At 39.3% G+C, this 18,348-nt stretch overlaps 1 protein-coding gene across 3 annotated transcripts in view; it reads left to right on the top strand.

The window, feature by feature from the left end:
- Ptpn12 (protein tyrosine phosphatase non-receptor type 12) overlaps positions 1-18,348 on the top strand; it is a 67,137-nt gene that overhangs the window by 17,337 nt on the left and 31,452 nt on the right. For 2 of the 3 annotated variants that reach the window (XM_040735134.1, XM_040735135.1), the window contains exons 2-5: positions 5,464-5,572; positions 12,823-12,899; positions 14,647-14,742; positions 16,984-17,022. In XM_040735134.1, coding sequence (XP_040591068.1) covers positions 5,464-5,572; positions 12,823-12,899; positions 14,647-14,742; positions 16,984-17,022 — 321 coding nt within the window. The remainder of the gene's footprint in view (positions 1-5,463; positions 5,573-12,822; positions 12,900-14,646; positions 14,743-16,983; positions 17,023-18,348) is intronic. The other variant, XM_040735136.1, reaches the window with a different exon arrangement.

Here is an 18,348-nt window from a genome sequence, read left to right as displayed (position 1 = left end):
TCTGCAACTGAATTCCAGAGTTCAGCTCAGTGTTTAGCTGTGGGTGTCTGCTTCTGCTATCAGCTACTGGATGAAGGCTCTAGGATGGTATATAAGGTAGTCATTAGTTTCATTATCGGGGAAAGGCATTTAAGGTAGCCTCTCCAGTATAGCTTAGATTATTAGTTAGGGTCAACCTTGTAGGTCTCGGGACATTTCCCTAGTGCCAGATTTCTCTTTAAGCCTATAATGGCTCCCTCTATTATGGTATCTCTTTTCCTGTTCTCCTCTATTCTTCCCCTGACTCAATCTTCCTGCTCTCTCCTGTCCTCCTCTACCCTACTTTTCTCCCCTTCTCTTTCTTCTAACTCCCTCTTCCCTCCCCCCATGCTCCCAATTAGCTCAGGAGATCTTGTCCCTCTCCCCTTCTCTGGGGAACCATGTATGTCTCTCTCTCTTAGGGTCCTCCTTGTTTCCTAGCTTCTTTGGACTGTAGACTGGTACTCCATTGCTCTATGTCTAAAATCCTTATATGAGTGAGTACATTTTTTACTTTTTTTGACTGGGTTACCTTACTCAGGATGGTTTCTTCTAGATCCATTCATTTGCCTGCAAATTTCAAGATTCCATTGGTTTTTTTCCACTGAGTAGTACTCCATTGTGTAAATTTACCACATTTTCCTCCGTTCATTCTTTGGTTGAGGGACATCTAGGTTGCTTCCAGGTTCTGGCTATTACAAATAATGCTGCTATGAGCATGGTTGAACAGATGTCCTCGTTGTATGAATGTGCATCTTTTGGTATATGCCTAAGAGTGGAATTGCTGGATCTCGTGAAAGTAACTTTAAAGTGTATATGGGCTGGTGTTGTCTTCTTGACACAAACTAGCGTCATCTGAAAAGCGGGTACCTCAAATGAGGAATTGCTCAGACAGATTGGCCTCTCTGTCACCAAGTCTAGCACGCTAAGGGGCCATTTCTAGACAGTTGGGTTTAGGCTGTATAGGAACATTAACTGAGCATGCGCCAGAGAAATCTGTTTTCTCCTTCAGTTTTTTGCTTGCACTTCTTCCCTGGCTTCCTTGGATAATGGACTATAACCTGTAAGCTGAAATATACACTTTCCTCTCTAAGTTGCTTTTGGTAGTGGTGTTTATCATAGCAACAAAAGGCAAAGTGTATGTGTGTGTGTCTGTCTGTCTGTGTCTGTGTGTGGTGTCTGCCTGTGCTGGTTTACAGCATGCATATGGAGTCAGGAGAATTTCTGTGGGAATTGGTTCTCTTCTGCCATGTAGGATCTGGAGATCAAACTGTGGTCATCATCAGGCTTGGGAGCAAATACCCTTAGCCTCTGAGCTATCTCATTTGCCTATGATTATGTATTTTTATGTAAAGAAATTAATCTTGCCTGAATATTTGCTAGTATAGATCTTTAGTAATTTTCAGAGTTGGTAAGTTTTTATAATTGATTTTTATAATTGTTTATGCTGAAATATTTCACATATATAAAGAGTACAAATGGTAGCTGTATAATATTTAGGGCCATCTCAGAATTTGTTCTAAATTCTCACATGATCCCAAGCCAGAATTTATTAAGTGATTTTTTTTAATGAAACTTAAGTCAGAAATGCAAACAGCAGTTGGGAGAGGGGGATACATGTACAGTCACAGGTATGTGTGTGCATGTTGAGGTCAGAAGTTGGCGTTGGGTGTCTTCCTCTATCACCCCTCAGTTTGTTTTTTTGTTTTTTGTTTTTTGTTTTTTGTTTTTTTTTTTTTTGAGACAGGCTTTCATTGAACATGGAGCTCCCCATTCACCTAGACAGGGATCCTCCTGTCTGCCTCCCCAGTGCTGAGGTCACAGGCATGCATGGCCTGCTGAGCCCAGCTTTATAGCATGGGTTTGGGCATGGAACTGAGGTCCCATGCTAATGCACCAGTACTTTACCAACCAAATCATGCTAGTTAGGTTCTAATCACACATGCTATACCAGTCCAGGCCAGAGTAGGCTCATTTGATAGCTACATTCTAATTAATTACAATATTTTTAAGGTCTGTTTTCTGTAATTAAGCCATTATGTTTTTATAGGAGCTAAACACTGTGTACAGTAAAACAAAACAGTGCATTTCATGTGGTCCCCTCAAATGTGAGTTGGGGTGTTTCGGGCAGTGCACAAAGGGTGCGTGCACAGTGCATGTTCTAAAAGGCTGTATAAGTCACCCACACAGCACAGGCGAGCCTGGGGTTCATTGTGTGTGACTTTGGAGTCCCTCAGGAGCCCTGTGCTGCTGCCCGCTTCTCCACATTCAACCACACGAGCTGTCAGTTGTAAGCGGGTGTCCTCTGTCACTCAGCATTTTAGTCCTGCATAGATGCCCTTTGGTTCCAGTCTGTGCTGCTGCGTTCATATGTTACTGGCTGTAGTCTTTTTTTCCACCCTCCTTAGATCTGTAACTACATTTTTTCCTTCCTACCAATTCCTTCCCCCATTTCCTATGAGAAGTCCCTAGGCATCTGTCTTGGAATTCTTTGATACTGCAAACCTATATGTAAAATACAAAGAATTTAATCATTGAAAAACTTCTGTTTTACCAAACTAATTAGTCGATATTCCTTCAAAAGCGTGGGCAGACATAGAGCGGCAGCAGCTGCTAGCTGATTTAGGAATGAGAGTGCTGTGGTTAACTGCCCTGGAATAGAAAGGAGTCTGACCTCCTAAGCGACTCTAAAGCCAGCTCAGCTTAGCTAGGCAGACGGCTTTACACTGTACAACACTCCAAGCAGGTTGGCCCGCAGTGTATTTCTTTCTGAGACTCTGTCTAGGAAAGGTTTCAAAGAAACAAATCTGAAGTGCAAGTAATATTTAAAGAACTTCTTAATTGCCTAATAGTAATTAATGACTATTGAGCCATTTTATGTGCCAGACTATTTGCTGAGTCTGGAGATCTTATCTCCTTTTTTATAAAGTTTGTAATGGTGAATTAAATGTGTTGATTATCATACATTATCAAAACCAATATTTTAATGAATGCAGCTAATTGTAAGACTGACTATTTTTGGTAAGAATGAAGTCTACTTAAAAATTTAATGAAGCTATAGATTTTTCTGCATATTAGCCTTTTTCAAAGTTTATTGTGTTTTATGTTGTATATTTTGTATATGGTAATTTTAAGATTTATAATTTTATGTGACTTAATTTACACATAATAATCATACATATGTATCTGGTATAGTGTGACATTTTTATCCATATATATATATATCTGTGTGTGTCCATGTATGTACACACATATAAAATATGCAGTGACCAGATCAGGCCATTTATGTAGACGTGAGGTTTTTTGGTTTTATTTTCATAAAATATTCTTCATTTAAAGTTGAATATTTAAAGCATTTCATGATATTTCAGGCTTTAAGAACATTAGGTAAATAAAAATTCAAACTTAGATATTTATTATACAAAGACATTCTAATAATTATCAGCTTTTGCATAACTTTGTAAATGTGTTTCTCAGGAACTGTCACACACGGAAGGCTTTGTGTGAGCAGCAGGTGTTGTAGATGTGCGGTAGCCCCTCGTAGTTCAGCTTGGCCCTGTTCCTTCCTTTGTAGGCCACTCCTGCTTCAGATTACATTCTTTCCTGCCCGTGCATCTCTGGCTGCTTAAATTGGCATCCTTTAAGTTCAATTTTCACATAATACTATATATTAAGGTGCTGTAAATATCTTAAAATATATCTTTTCAGATACCAAATCTTTGACTAGAGAAAACAGTCAGCTATGCAAGATGTGGTATTGACAAGGAATGATGAAGTCTCTGAGCAGAGCAGTCCTTTTGCCTTTTCCCTTGCTTGACTTTACACTCAGTGTGCCCACATGACATGCAAGTGTGAAAGGATACAGTGCTCTTTCCTGCCCGCGTCTCATTGCCCTTCCCACAGCTGCAGCCTTTGCCACTCGATTTCCTGGAAAGATATTTCAATACTAATAGCAATAGGAGAATACTCTAGTGTTTGCTTTTCCATTAAATGAGAATTTTACCATGTTCCAGACAGAGCTTCCTAACTTGATTTTTACTCCTCATATTTGATTGTATGGAGCAAATATATCCAGTCCCATTAATAGGCCGTTTTTTATTGTTGGTGAACTTTTGCTATTATGGACATATTGCAATAAAGAGCTTTAGCATACATTATTTTATATGTGTGCCAGTTTTATGTTGAAGCACATGTCTAGAAATTTAGGTGGATTTGCAACTGCCAGCTCTCCCTCCCAGTTTGGTAATATTCCTTTTGGACCCACATCATACTGAAGTGTGGCCCCAGTGTCCTGGTCCCATGAGTGCTGGGGTTGCAGGCATAAGGAAACCTGGATGGTTTACACCTCTGTATATTTTGAGATTTTTATCACTACGGCAAAAGTCACCATAAGCCTGGGAAAATTTTACTTAGGCATTGTGCCAGTATATGGCATGATTTTTCTTAAAAGAAAGAAAAATGTATATTCCTGTGTTCAGTCTCTAAAATTTAGCCTTTTTTTTTAATTCCCTGAGTAAAACAAAAATAACCGTTTCCCATGTAAGTGCCTGTGTAAAACTATTTAAACTAGTATCATAACAATATGACAAGATTCTTGTGTTAAAAATCTGTGGGTTTTTTTTAATACAGTCATGAAAATTCTTAAGTTACTTGTATCAGCTACAAAAATAAACTGGTGAACAAATTAAATTGCTACCAGACTTTTTTCATTTCATTTGTATTTAATAATTTTGAGTCCTAAAGTCAAAGTGCTTAATCTATCAAAAAAGTAATCTCCTTTGAAATTAACTTTTAGAAGTGTAGTTGAGTAGAATCTAAACAATTCACAATGCCAACTTTCAGTTCTTCTGAAAGCAGGAAGTGTATTACTGACAAACAGAAATATTCCAGCCCAAAGAACATCCCTACTGCCATATGTGGTAAGAATTTGTCACTGACCCACAAACCACTTCTGTAAGGCAGTGAATAAGCAGAATTAGTCTTTGTTGAACGTTTCCAATCCAGTGTGAAAGAACTTTGTTTTGTAGTGTTTTACAAGTAATTATCAGGGGATGCTGTGGAAAGAGCCTGCAGCGAGCATCATGGGTGCTCCTGGGTTATTGAGAAAAGAAACCTGCTTAAGTTGTGATTTTAAAATTTGCTTAACAAGACCCTTTATTAAACACAGAAATTCTCAGCTTATTGATAGCTTTAAATAAAATTACTTCTAGCTGTTACCTTTGCTGTTCATTTGGAATAAACATTAATCTTACAATTGCACTTATTCTAAAAATTTATTCTTAGGGTTAATTTTTAAGGGATAGGGAAATTAACAGCATAGAGGAATAGGAGAATTAGTTGTGAGGAATTGGGTAACAATTTGTTGAAGAGCTCTTTGTAAATCATTAACACTTTGAAAATATCAATGTTTCTCTAAACTTGAATTTTATTTTCTTGTATTTTAAGCGATTAAGAAGATTGTCAACCAAATATAGAACAGAAAAGATTTACCCCACAGCCACTGGAGAAAAAGAAGAGAATGTTAAAAAGAACAGATATAAGGACATACTGCCATGTAAGTTTGAAATGCCCTTGATAGACTAAATAGAAATGCTATGTAGCTCTTGTAACCCCTCTAGTTTTGTTCCTGTTTGAATAGCCAAGGAGGTAGTGTCAGCCCTTCCGAGGTACACTACACAATAGTTGGAAACTACTTCTTAGAAGCCCTTTTTTTAAAAAACAAACAAAAAAAACCAATGTAGACAATTGGGATAGTTTCTTAAAATGCTAAGACACTGATCTGTCTGTTACCTGATCACAGAAGAACCGTAGTTGATTAACTGGATGAAAAGTGGCCATAAGATGCCTCAGAAACCTGTGGCTGCTCTCCTCAACAGTCAGTCAGTGTGTCTAAGCATGTTCAAAGTTGGAAACATTATAGTCTCATCATGATTTTATGCTAAGATAACATTGTTTTCTGCATAAGTTACTTTAAACACATGCTTACCTGAGAGTCCACATTTTATGAAGGGAAATTTTGCCTTAGACCTGCTGGTCTTTGAAATCTGCTATAGTGTTCCCCTTCAAATATTTTGAACTGTGTACATTCTATGGCTCCATTACCTTAAGTGTCATTATTCAAGCTTCTCTCCAGTAGCCTCGTGTTCCCAATCACCTCTTTCACTGTTTTTTCTTTCCTATGAAGTGTTTTATGCCATTGGCCAGTCCCATTTTCTGAAACTCTGGTCTCCCATGGTTAACGCTCTCTGATCATTTCCTCCTTTGCTTATCTTCCCTCTGTTCCTCACTGATTTCTTGTGTGCATGTATATCTGTGATTTGTGTTGTGAGCTGGTCAGAAGTTGGCCTCGATTTAGTAGTTCAGGAGCCATTTCTGGTTTTGTTTGTCTTTCTCTGAGATTTGGTATCTCACTGTGGCTCAGGCTTTCCGGTTGGGCTAGATTACCTGGCCAGCAAGCCTCAGGCATCTACCTTTGTCCACCTTTCTAGTGCTGGTGTTGCAAGTACCACTCATGTCTGGCTTTTTATGTGTAGGGTGGGGATTGAACTCAGGTCTCAGGCTTGCACAGCAAGTACTTAACTGCCTGAACCGTCTCTCCAACCCTCCTCACTGGTTTCTTTGCCTATATTTAAACCTACCTTCTGTTAGCTGTTCTACATCGTTCTCATCTGCGAGTTGTGTGGTTAGATAATACTAGCACAATTAACAAGCAACAGCACAGAAGAACAAGTGATGAGCTACCCTGGACACTCACGTCTGGACATGACCAGTTTTAAGGCCAGGTCTGGTGTTCACTGTCTAGCTTTCTCATCTGTAAATTGGAGTTAGAGTGATAATACTTCTAAGGACAGTTTTGAGTGTGAGATAGGTCGCACATCTTCTGCTAACCTAGCACAATGACCACGTAAGGCTCTTGCTTAAATACACTCCACTTCCTTAGCAGTTGCTTTACTCATTGAACTTGGTAGCTTGTAATCAGCAGGAGTGCATTGAGGGACGTCCAAAGTCAGGGCACCGGAAGCTTTGGATGCGATGAAGGCTCACACTCCCTGGTTCTTAGTTGGTCCCTTCTCGCTGCGTCCTCTTGTAGAACGAGAAGCAACCCAGTTTCCTTGGGCCTCTTTGGCACTCATCAGAACATGCCCTCCTCACTTCCTGAAGGCTCCTCTTGTTAGCGTCATTGCATGGGACGTCAGTTTCAGCGTGTGAATGTGAGGGGAATACAAACAGTCAGACTGTAGCATTAATCCACCTCAGAACAGGAGTTGACATGGATTTCTGGGTGCTGCTCACTGATTTCTCTGTATTCTAGAGAAGCCAGTCTTCACTGGCTCCAGGTTTCTGTTTCCATACTCATTTACAACAAGTTGTGAGCATAATCTGTGCTGACGATGCAGAATCCCTCCTTTTGTGTTTCATGTTCTAGCCTAGGGTTCAGCATGAGTACAAGTTCACATAAGCCTGTCTTGTGGTGACTAGTGTAATAGGGATACTGGAGACAGGGTAAGGGCATTGAGAAAATTGGGACTATAAGGGGAGGGTTAGTTGTATGCTAGTAAATCGATTGCTGATTTATGTGATAGATAGGTTTTTCCCTCATTGTCACATTTACAGATGGGAAATTGAGTCTGGAGGAGTTTGGTAACTTATCACAGTGCTCACATCATGAAAAGTAATTTGTATCCAAAGCCTTGATGTTCAGAGAGGATGGCTGTGGTGCTTGGGCACATTTGGCAGGAGGCATTGGTTGTCCTGCTACTAGCAGCCTCTAGAAGACAGATTCCAGGTACTGCTGCACAGCCTGCCCTGCACAGCACGCAGCTCACCCCGCGCAGAAACTGTCTAGGCCGGAGTTGTGCCTTTGAGTGCCAGTTCTCGACCTCAGTAGTGGAGTCAGGAGAGAAGAATTTTAGTCAGTTTCTGCCTGTTTAGATTTGACATGTTACATTGAAAGCAGTTGTACTTACATAGTTATCAAAAAATAATTTTTCTATTTCATTTAAATATGTAACATGTCCATTGTCTGCAGAAATACAAAGTATATAATAAACTTTTAAAGTAATATTGTCATACAGAAAGCAGCCCAATCCAGTTTTAGGACATTTCATTGCTTCCAAAAGTTCTGTATTCTTTAATCCCAGGCAATTGTCAGTTTTGCTTTCTGATTCTAGATTTTGTTTTTCTAGAAGTTTGACGTAAACATCATATAATATGTGCTCTGTTGTGCCTGACTTTATTAACTTAGCACACATTTAGTTATATTTGTGTTATTACAGTATTACATTTCTTCCCCACCCCCACCCTTGGTTTTTAGAGACAAGGTTTCTCTGTATTGTTTTTGAGCCTGTCCTGGAACTTGCTCTGTAAGCCAGGCTGGCCTCGAACTCACAGAGATCCGCCGGCCTCTGCCTCCCAAGTGCTGGGATTAAAGGCATGCGCCACCACCGCCCGGCTATTAATTTCTTTTTAATATTGAAGAATTTTTAATCCTGTGACTGTGTTACATTTTGCTTATCCACTCTGCATTTGATGTATATTGTAAGTAATGTTACTAAAATATTTCTGAATAAGGCTCGTTTATAAATACAATTTTATTGTTCTTGGGTGCCTATGTAGGAATATAATTGTAGACCTACAGAAGTTTGTATTTAACCTTCTTTGTTTTATGAGGCAGCAAGTTGCTGTGTTTCCAAATTCTTCATCCTCCTGCCTCAGCCTTGTGATGCATGTACCACGTAGCACCTAGCTTATGTTTAGCTTTTTAAGAAACTGAACTGAGATAAACTGTATTCCAGAGCCACTGTTTTATATTCCCAGCAGTAGTACGTGAGGACCAGTTTTCCACATTCCTACCAGCACTTACAGCAGTTGGGTTTGCTTGTTTGAGACTGTGTCAGTTTGGCATTAGGCGTCTGCCTTCAAGGACTCCCCTGCCTCAGCCTCCTGAGCAGCTGGGGTCACTCACAGGTGTGCATCACTGCGCTTGCCTGCACGGTTGGTTTCCCCGTGTGTTTGGGTCTCCTGCATGAGTGTGTGCACCTACTCACATGTGCCTGTGGACCTACTCACATGTGCCTGTAGACCTACTCACATGTGCCTGTGGACCTACTCACATGTGCCTGTAGACCTACTCACATGTGCCTGTGGACCTACTCACATGTGCCTGTGGACCTACTCACATGTGCCTGTGGACCTACTCACATGTGCCTGTGGACCTACTCACATGTGCCTGTAGACCTACTCACATGTGCCTGTGGACCTACTCACATGTGCCTGAGGTTGGTGGTGTTCCCCAGCTGCTCCTCATTGAGGCACAGTCTTAGTCAGATTAGCCTCACTGGCTTGCTCGAGAGCCGTGTCGCTGCCTTCTGAGGCTGGGGCTAAGGGGAGCCACCGCTTCAGTGCTCTGTCCGCTAAGACTTTTTTCTGGGCCCAGACTTACTGTAATTTTTCTAGTGGTTCTTCATCTATTTCTGATTTGTAGCTTTTCACTTGCTGTTAGCCAATTTTTGGATATTTTCTTTGCTGGAAAGTCTTCAAATTATTTAAACAAAACTTTTTTTTACTCTTACTGTGTTGAAAGAATTCTTTTTGTTGTTGTTGCGTGGTTTTAAGATGGAGGTCCTACACATGTGGTCCAGGTTGGCCAAGCTCTTGGTCCTCTTCCTGAGTGGGCCACAGTGTCCAGTATAGTATACCCTGGACACCAGACTGTTTTCTCCTGAGTCCTGGGATTCCAGGTATGGGCCACAGTGTCCAGTATAGTATACCCTGGACACCAGACTGTTTTCTCCTGAGTCCTGGGATTTCAGGTGGGCCACAGTGTCCAGCAGGCGATCTTAGTATACCCTGGACAGCAGACTGTTTTTCTATGGTCTGTGTTTGTAAGGGCTAAAACAGAGAGAGCCTTTGGGTTTGGTGAATTGGGGATATTCCACCATGTGTATGCTTAAGCTTTTTACATCCTAGAGAACTTTTGAGAGTGAGAAGTAACCCCAGCCTGCACATAGGCAGACTGCTTGTCGACTATTGACTTTAACTGTCTTTTTGAACCAGTTGTTGTAGTCTTATCTTTGACGCACATCCATCCTATGGATGGATGACAGTTATTAACTGGGATGTCTTAGTTAGTACTGGTGAACATGTTAAGAGGACACTTTATATGGTTATTTTAGACTCGTGTAAGAGAAGCAGCATTTTTGGTACATCTATTTTCTTTCCAAAATCACATTAAAAACGAGGAGGCCAAGTCATGTGAATGAAATAAATGACAACAGTAACAACATGTGGACATTCCATGCAGTCCCTGGAAAATGTTAGAGGTAAATAGCTTTCAGAGATTAATATAGCTTTCATATATACAGATTTCCAAAATAAAGACCCCATCCCAAAAACTCAAGTAAAAAGGCCTTAAGTACTTTATATAAAGTGTGAACTAAGGAAAACTATTCATTACAGCTGCCTTTGTAGTATTTCAGTAAGTTTATTCATAGCTGGTGCCATTTCCAGTTTTATCTTCTTTAATGTTAATTGGTTTTCATATTTTTTGTCTGTGGATTAGAAAGCCATATGTGATAGTTACAGTTTATGTGTTATGATCCTTTCTAATGAAAAGGTAGTAAGTATTAGGCAGTTCTAATACCTGGGTGAGTAAGGTTCCTTTAAATTACAAATAGTAAGATGTAAGTACTTCACGAATTACCCAACCATAATTTTATACATTAAGAACAAACATGATTCTGTGGTAGTGTTTGTTTTCTTTATTTATGTGTGTGAGCATGTGCACACATATGTACCTGTGTGAGTTTGTGTGTGTCACATGCGTGCAGGTCCCAAAGAAAGGCCAGTGTTCCTCAGGTCCCCTGGAGCTAGAGTTACAGGTGGTTGGGAGCCATCTAATGGGGCCTTGGGAATCATGCTGAGATCCTGGGTGTTATTCCCAAAAATAGATAATTCCCTCCCAGTCAGCAAAAATCAGAGAATCTTATAATTGAAAGAGACAGAAGAGGAGAAATAAGTCTATACGTAATCTTGAAAAATGGAAAACATCAGAAAAATAGTTGAAATTGTTATTTAATGGTTTTATAACTGAATTTTCTGGCTATGGTTATAGAAGATATTAGTAATTAATCAAGGCATGGGGATATTCCTGAAATCCCAGTATTTAGGAGGCTGAGTACAATTAGTCATGGGTTCAAAGTCATTCTGGATTGTATAGCAAGATCCTGATTCAAATAGAGCCATCCTCCAAAGCAGGAAACTCAGTAGCAAGTAGTTGTTCCAAACTATGTTTGCTGCCTTTGTTTAAATCTGTTCTAAATGTTTATTGTCATTTTTTAGGTTAATGAGGTTGTGGGGTTTAAACAGGGTCCCTATGTAGCCCTGGCTGGTCTGGAACTTGTAATGTAGACGAGTCTGACCTCAAACTCATAGAGATCCTCCTGCCTCTGCCTCCCCAAATTCTAGGATTAAAGGCATGAGCCATTATGCCCAACCTAATTTTTTTTTAAATCAGCATTAAGGCTGACAAGTTGGCTCCATGAATTAGGGTACTTGCTACCGAGTCTTAATGACCTAAGTTTCCAGAATTCACTTAGTGGAAGGAGAGAGACAACTGCTACAGTTTGTCCTCTGATAACCTCCATGTGACCCACGCGTCCCATCCATCAGCGTCTCCTGTCTCCCTCCTATAAAAGTAAATTAATAATACTGGCTGGGTATGGTGGCACATACCTTTAATCCCAGCACTCAGGAGACAGAGACATACGATCTCTGTAAGTTCAAGGACAGCCTGGTCTATGAAGCGAGTTCTAGGACAGTCAGGGAACACAGAGAAACCCTGTCTCGAAAAACTACACACATAAGTGTGTGTGTGTGTGTGTGTGTGTGTGTGTGTGTGTGTGTGTGTGTGTGTGTAAAATGCATAAGGATTTACATAACTCAGTGCAAGTGAAGATAAAATGAGTCCTGATATTGGAAGGTAAAAGATTGTGTTTTTACCTTATATACCTATTTTTTTGTTTAATTCTGTCATACTTTAGTATTTTAATTAATTAGTCATAATTATTTAGTTTTCATAATTTCTTGTGCAATATGAAAAGGTAGACTTCTTAATAAGAACCTTGGCAAAGGAACTCTTGAGTAGCAGTTATTAATAAGTTCTGAGGTTTGGGCTGGGGAGAGCCTCAGTGGTGAAAGCATTGCTCTTCCAGAAGACTGTGTCCAGTTCCCAGCACAGCCTTCTCTAACTCCAGTTCCACATGGTCTGCGCGCACTGCCCACAGAGACATCCGTGCAGGCAAAACACCCATACTCAGAACGTTTTACTTGGTTCTGTCTTGTAAGACAGAGTCTCTATGTCACTCTGTGATGGAGCTTGTAGACCAGGGTGCCTGGGATTCAGAAATCCACCTGCCTTTCCTCATGAAGTGCCAGGGTTAAAGACAAAATTTAAATTAAAAATGAAAGTGCTAAGGTTTAACCCCTAGATACCACTCTAGACAATTTGGGTCAGTGCCTGATGTTTTATATATTTAGCTTTAGTATATTTCTTTACATTTTTTCTTGCTTTTCTCAGAGGTTTGCCTTTTGTTAAAATAATGTTAAAAACTACCCTCCTGATACCTAAGTTTGACTTTGTATTTCTAAAGTAAATGTGGTGATACATTTGTAATCCCAGCACTTGGTGGTGAAAGCAGTTCAGTGCCTTTGTGAGCTACATTGTGGGGCTCTGCCACAAAAAGCCAGAAAAAGGAAGTGCTTCCATGACACCTGGACATAACATGAAAATCTTTTCTCTTGTAGTTGACCACAGCCGAGTTAAGTTGACTTTGAAGACTCCATCTCAAGATTCAGACTATATCAATGCAAATTTTATTAAGGTATGTATTAAAATGAAGGGACTTTTCCTTGCTATATTTAATGCCTTCCTATATACCGATTTTATTGAAGGTACTAACTGCCAACATGTGCTAATAAGAAAATAAGAATGAAACCCTTGCCTGGTATATCTTATGTGCTTGCCTTTCCACTGCCTGAGCCAGATACCACAGCCAGTGTGTGCTATAGCAGAGATGCTTTTACGTTAGGCCATCAACACTATCAGCAGACTATCCCTTGAGCTTAAGCGCACCTCTATGTTGTTGGAGTACTTACAGTCTCTCTTGGTAATGAAATTACAACAAACACTGTTTTTTTCAACGGTTTCTTAAGATTAATAGTGCCAAGATTACTAGGTAATACTTATTTAAATCTATAAGATATAACTGAAATTTTAAAAATGTTTGGTATTGCAACTATTTGTGGTGACAACTCAGAGCCATGGATGGTGATATATAATGTGGCAGGAATCCCAATATTCTGGAGGCTGAGGCCAGAGGATTGCAGTAAATTCAGTCAGCCTGAGCTAAAGAGCGTAACTGTCTCAAGATAAATAATTAAGTAAAAATCGAATAATGAAGTGATAGTCATCCTGTTAGATAGCTGTAGTCAGCCTTGAATCAAAAGTATTGAAGTGGTAGGTGGGTAGGTGGTTGCTTGATTTGAGACACTTTATGGGGCCCAGACTGGCTTGGAACTTGAGATTTCTTGCCTTAGAAACTGTAGACTTGCTCTACTAGCTCTGCCTGTTGTGTTTATGCTCTTACTAGGAAAGAGGACACAGATTCCTGTGTGACTATGTTGAAGTAAAGGCTTAAATTTGTTTCACAGGTTATTTTGTGCTTTTGACTCTAGTTATACAACTATTACAGTTTTTCAGCGATTTTTATATTGGCAGCCATAAATATTTTAATAGATATTTTGTTGATAATAAGTGTTAGATAATAAGAGTAGTAAAAATTAATATTGTCTGTGTATTGTTAAATATGGTGTCAGGTAAAGAGTCTTTTAACAAAATGAACACAAAGTTTATGAATTAAACAAAAAATAGGTATTGTATTTCAGATGTTGTCAACATGTAGACTCTTTTATATATGTGTGTTAAGAGTTCTAGTTTTTAACTCTGCTGAGGGCACTGATTCAGGTGTATGCCAGTTCATTTACTTTAGTCAGCTGTCATGTTTGGTCTATTCTTACCTTTTTCCAAAGCCCTGTAGTAGGCTCTGAATGGACTCTTAAGGCTACCATGGAAAGAACTGCTGACTTCAGTGTTGTTCTTAGAATCAAACTGTGCTTTTGTATTTCTACTATGGCTAGTTTTTGGACTACCTATTAAGGGTTTTTTGTTGTTGTTGTTTTCTGAGACAGAGTCTCTCTGTGTGTAGCCCTGGCTGTTCTGGAACTCAGTATTTAGATCAGGCTGGCCTCTAACTCACAGATCACAGAGGTCTTCATGCCCCTGAGTGCTGGGATTAAAGGCATGCACCACCATGTCCAAGATTTTGTTTTTATTTCTTAATACAAAGTGATTTCGTACTGATTCTGTACAGTACAGCCAGCAAATACAGAGTATTATTGATTAGCCAAAGCTGAAATGGATTTGGCACATTTTGCCATGTTTTATGCACTATGAAAAAAATGGCTTTAGATGATGAAAACATTACTAATAAAACTTTAAACCTTAATGAATTGAGTTACGAAATATTCTTTGATCACAGTAAACGTAAAGTCTGCATTTCATCCTTTCAGGGCGTCTATGGGCCAAAAGCGTATGTGGCGACCCAAGGCCCTTTAGCGAACACTGTCATAGACTTTTGGAGGATGATATGGGAGTACAATGTCGTGGTAAGTGACTTACTTGTCACTTTCGAGATCTGTAATACGTAATAACATTAGGTGTCTTACGAGTAAGAAGTAAGACAGCTTTTTAGGTATAATGGTTTAAGGGTAACACATTTCTGGAAAAGACAAAGGCTAGTTTTGAAGATGCTCATTAAATTCTCACAAACTAGTTCAAATATTTTCAGAAAAGTGTGCCTATAATTTAAATCTTGTCCTAAGCCAATAACCAATAATATAGCTATTAAATAACTAAAATCATTTTTAAAAAGATGAATGCTTGCATAAACCTATATGACTGATAATATAGGCATGTTCTTTTAAAGACTCATAGAGTATTTTTAATTTAGTCTAAGAAAGTCATACATGCATTCAGTGTATCTCCATCACATTTGCCCTCTGCTCCCCTATGCAGCTTTTGTGGGATATCCCCTGTGCATCACCCTTTCCGTGTCTTGTCCGATTAGTGCTGCTCATAAACACCAATATGGAGTCATCCACTGAAGCCTGGTGAGCCTGCAAAGGTCGCACCCAAAGACAACTCACTTGAGCTGGAGGGGTGACTCAGTTCCTAAAGGACCTCCATGGTGGGCCACAATCACCTGCCACTCCAGTGCCAAGGGATCTAATGCCTCCTTGTAACATCCGTGGACACCAGGCATTCGTGTAGTGCACAGACCTACATGTAGGCAAAGGACCTGTCCATATACTTAAAATTAAAAAATAATGACTGAAAAAAGAAAATACTGTTTCTGCCTCCCTACCAGCCGTTAATTGTCAGCATCTCCTCAGCTAGGAGTGGGGACTCTATGTGCCTCTCCTCCATCCATGACAGCCCTGTCTTTTAACCTTTTGCTAGAAGTAGACTCTTTTGGGTCCCTCTTCCTAGGAAAATAGATGTAAGTATGTTAACTGCAAATTGTTAAGTGAAGAATTTAAGGACCCTATTCCCCACCCCACCCCAACTCATTTAATTGGAAGTATATCTGAACTGTAGGCCTTTTTGTTTGTTTGGATTTTTGGATAAAGGGAAACGGTGTGCCCGTTGGTCTGAAGGCAAGGACATTTCATGTGGGTTGTTGGGCACTGTAAAGAGCCCATCTGTTAGACTCTGCGTTGTCGTCCTTGATAACGTGTGGACGTGGAAGCCAGTCACAAGGACTTCTCTCCTTTCCCACGAATGCATTACAATGACCTAACTGATTGGCGTCCTTAATTGTCCTCTGAGAGATCAATAAAAGGAGGATGGAATAACAACAGTATTTTTGTTTGCTGTCCATTTCACTTTCAAATGACATATAAAGCAGGAATAAATTTCCAAAGTAGTGGAAACATGTTATGTCTGGATAGGAGTTTGAATTTCACAGACATATACATGTTTTAGAACTTAAAGAATGGTCACTTAAAATTTGTGTATTTCATTAAGTACTTTCAAGGGAAATATTGTAATAAACATTATTGCTGAGGTATCTAGGGGAGAGTGTACTGATGCGTACTACATACTGAGGCATTGAAGTACATTTGCAAAGAAGATGATAGAGGAATAAAAGAGTGCAATGATAGTTACAGTAAAGGTTTAATGTTAGAATGTACAATTTTGCTATAAGATCTTTATAGGTTTTAATGCTATTATAAAATGAGGACACATATAGCCTAACTTACATATAGAGGCTGCTAATCTTAATATATTCAAGCTTTAAAGAGTTACACTTAAAATGTTCTTTAATATTTGGTTAAGAGTAATAGAGTTAGGTAAATGCCACAACAGTCCTTTCATATAATTCAGAAGTAAGAAATAAATAAGTCAGATTCACAGCCTAATCCAGACAAAAAGTCATTTTGAATGACATCACTTATTGCTGTGTAGGTAGTTCTTATTTAGAAGATACGGTTTTGATAGTCTTGTTATCCTATACTCATTCTTGAAATTTTATTTGTTTTTATGTGTGTTTGCCTGCATGTGTGTCTGTGTTACGTGTGTGCAGTGCCTGCAGAGCCAGAAGAGGGCATCAGATCACCTGGAACTGGAGTTAGAGATAGTTGCTAGCCACCATATGGGCTCTGGGAATTGAAACTGGGTCATCTCTCTCAGCCCCTATACTGTACTTTTAACATTAAAGCGACTTGTTAATATTCAACAAGTGTACTTTTGCTCAGAGTAAAAGATAATTTTTGAGATTTTGCATTTAGTTTTAAAAGTAAAACTGTTTTTAACTGATATAGTCTTTATCTCCAACTCCTTTTTAGATCATCGTAATGGCCTGTCGAGAATTTGAGATGGGAAGGGTATGTATACCACTTAACACACTGTATCTGGGGGCTAGAGATTCCTGATCATTTATTACTTTACAGTAGCCTGATCCCAAGTAGTTAAGGGTGCACACTTCGTTGTGTACTCTGCTATTTTATATGCTATATGGAGCAAAGCACAAACATCTTTGCATATTTCAGAAGTACATTCTGTGATATACTAAAAATAATTGTTAGCATTACTTAAAGTTTTCAAATGTTTCATGGTATTTTTAGTCAAATACAGTTTATTGTCTAGAAAGTAATTTTTGAAATATTAATAAATGGAACAAATAGGCATATTAAAGTAATTCTAATGATAACAGTTTAAGCTGCATATGGTGTCATACATCTGTAATGCCAACACTTTTGAGAGGCAGAGGTGGGGCACATGCCACAGATTTGAGGCCAGATCGGTTTCCATGAGTTCCAGGCCAGTCAAGTCTACATAAGACCTTATCTCATATTTAAAAAAACAACAACAGTCTTTCTCCGTATGTATGTATGTCTATATGCATGTGTACATAGTTACATGTATGTGTGTGCAGGTACGGTCAAATATGTATGATTGTGAAAAACCAGAGTCTAGTCTTTGTCTGTCTCTCCTTGTTTGAGATAGGGTCTCTCACTAAACGTGGGGCTCATATCATCTAGACTGGCTGGCCATTAAGCATCCAGAATTCTGTCTCCTCCCACAGCCGTTACAGATGGGTACCACTCTACCTTACTTTTACACAGATGCTGGGGGCCAGACTCAGGTTCTCATATTTGTATAGCAAGAACTATACCTAGTCCACCACCACTTGTGTGTGCGTGCACACGCACGCACGCTCGCACGCACAAGACCGGGCTGTTGTCCTAGAACTTGCTCTGTAGACCAGGAGTCACCTCAAACTCAGAGATCTCCTGCCTCTGCTCCCAGATTCTGGGATTAAAGGTGTGTGTCACCACTCCCAGCTTTTGTTTATACTATTTTCAAAGTTCAGAAAAGAAAATCATCGCTTGGTTTGTTTTTTGTAATGCTCAGATTGAACCCAGAACCTTACACATACTAGCAAACTCTGGTCACTAAGATTCCCATTGCTTTCATTTTTAGCTGATGTAGTGTATAACTGATGCTTTATTACATACCATTGTGATGTTCTACAGCGTTAGTCCTGAAATTGTCACTATAAAAGATGGTAATATATTTTTAAAAAATGGTACTTAGGTAAAACTTGTTTGAACTCTAGATGTGACACCCAACTCAAACTTAAAGAATAAGTTGTGTAGTATCTTTATTTGAAGTTCTTTATATTAATGTGATTCATTAGTAAAGGTACT

This window comes from Mesocricetus auratus, unplaced genomic scaffold (genome assembly GCF_017639785.1).
Source record: "Mesocricetus auratus isolate SY011 unplaced genomic scaffold, BCM_Maur_2.0 Super-Scaffold_100043, whole genome shotgun sequence".
NCBI lineage: Eukaryota > Metazoa > Chordata > Mammalia > Rodentia > Cricetidae > Mesocricetus > Mesocricetus auratus.
The sequence above is the reverse complement of the archived record's forward strand: the minus strand, read 5'-3'. Positions and strand labels throughout refer to the sequence as shown.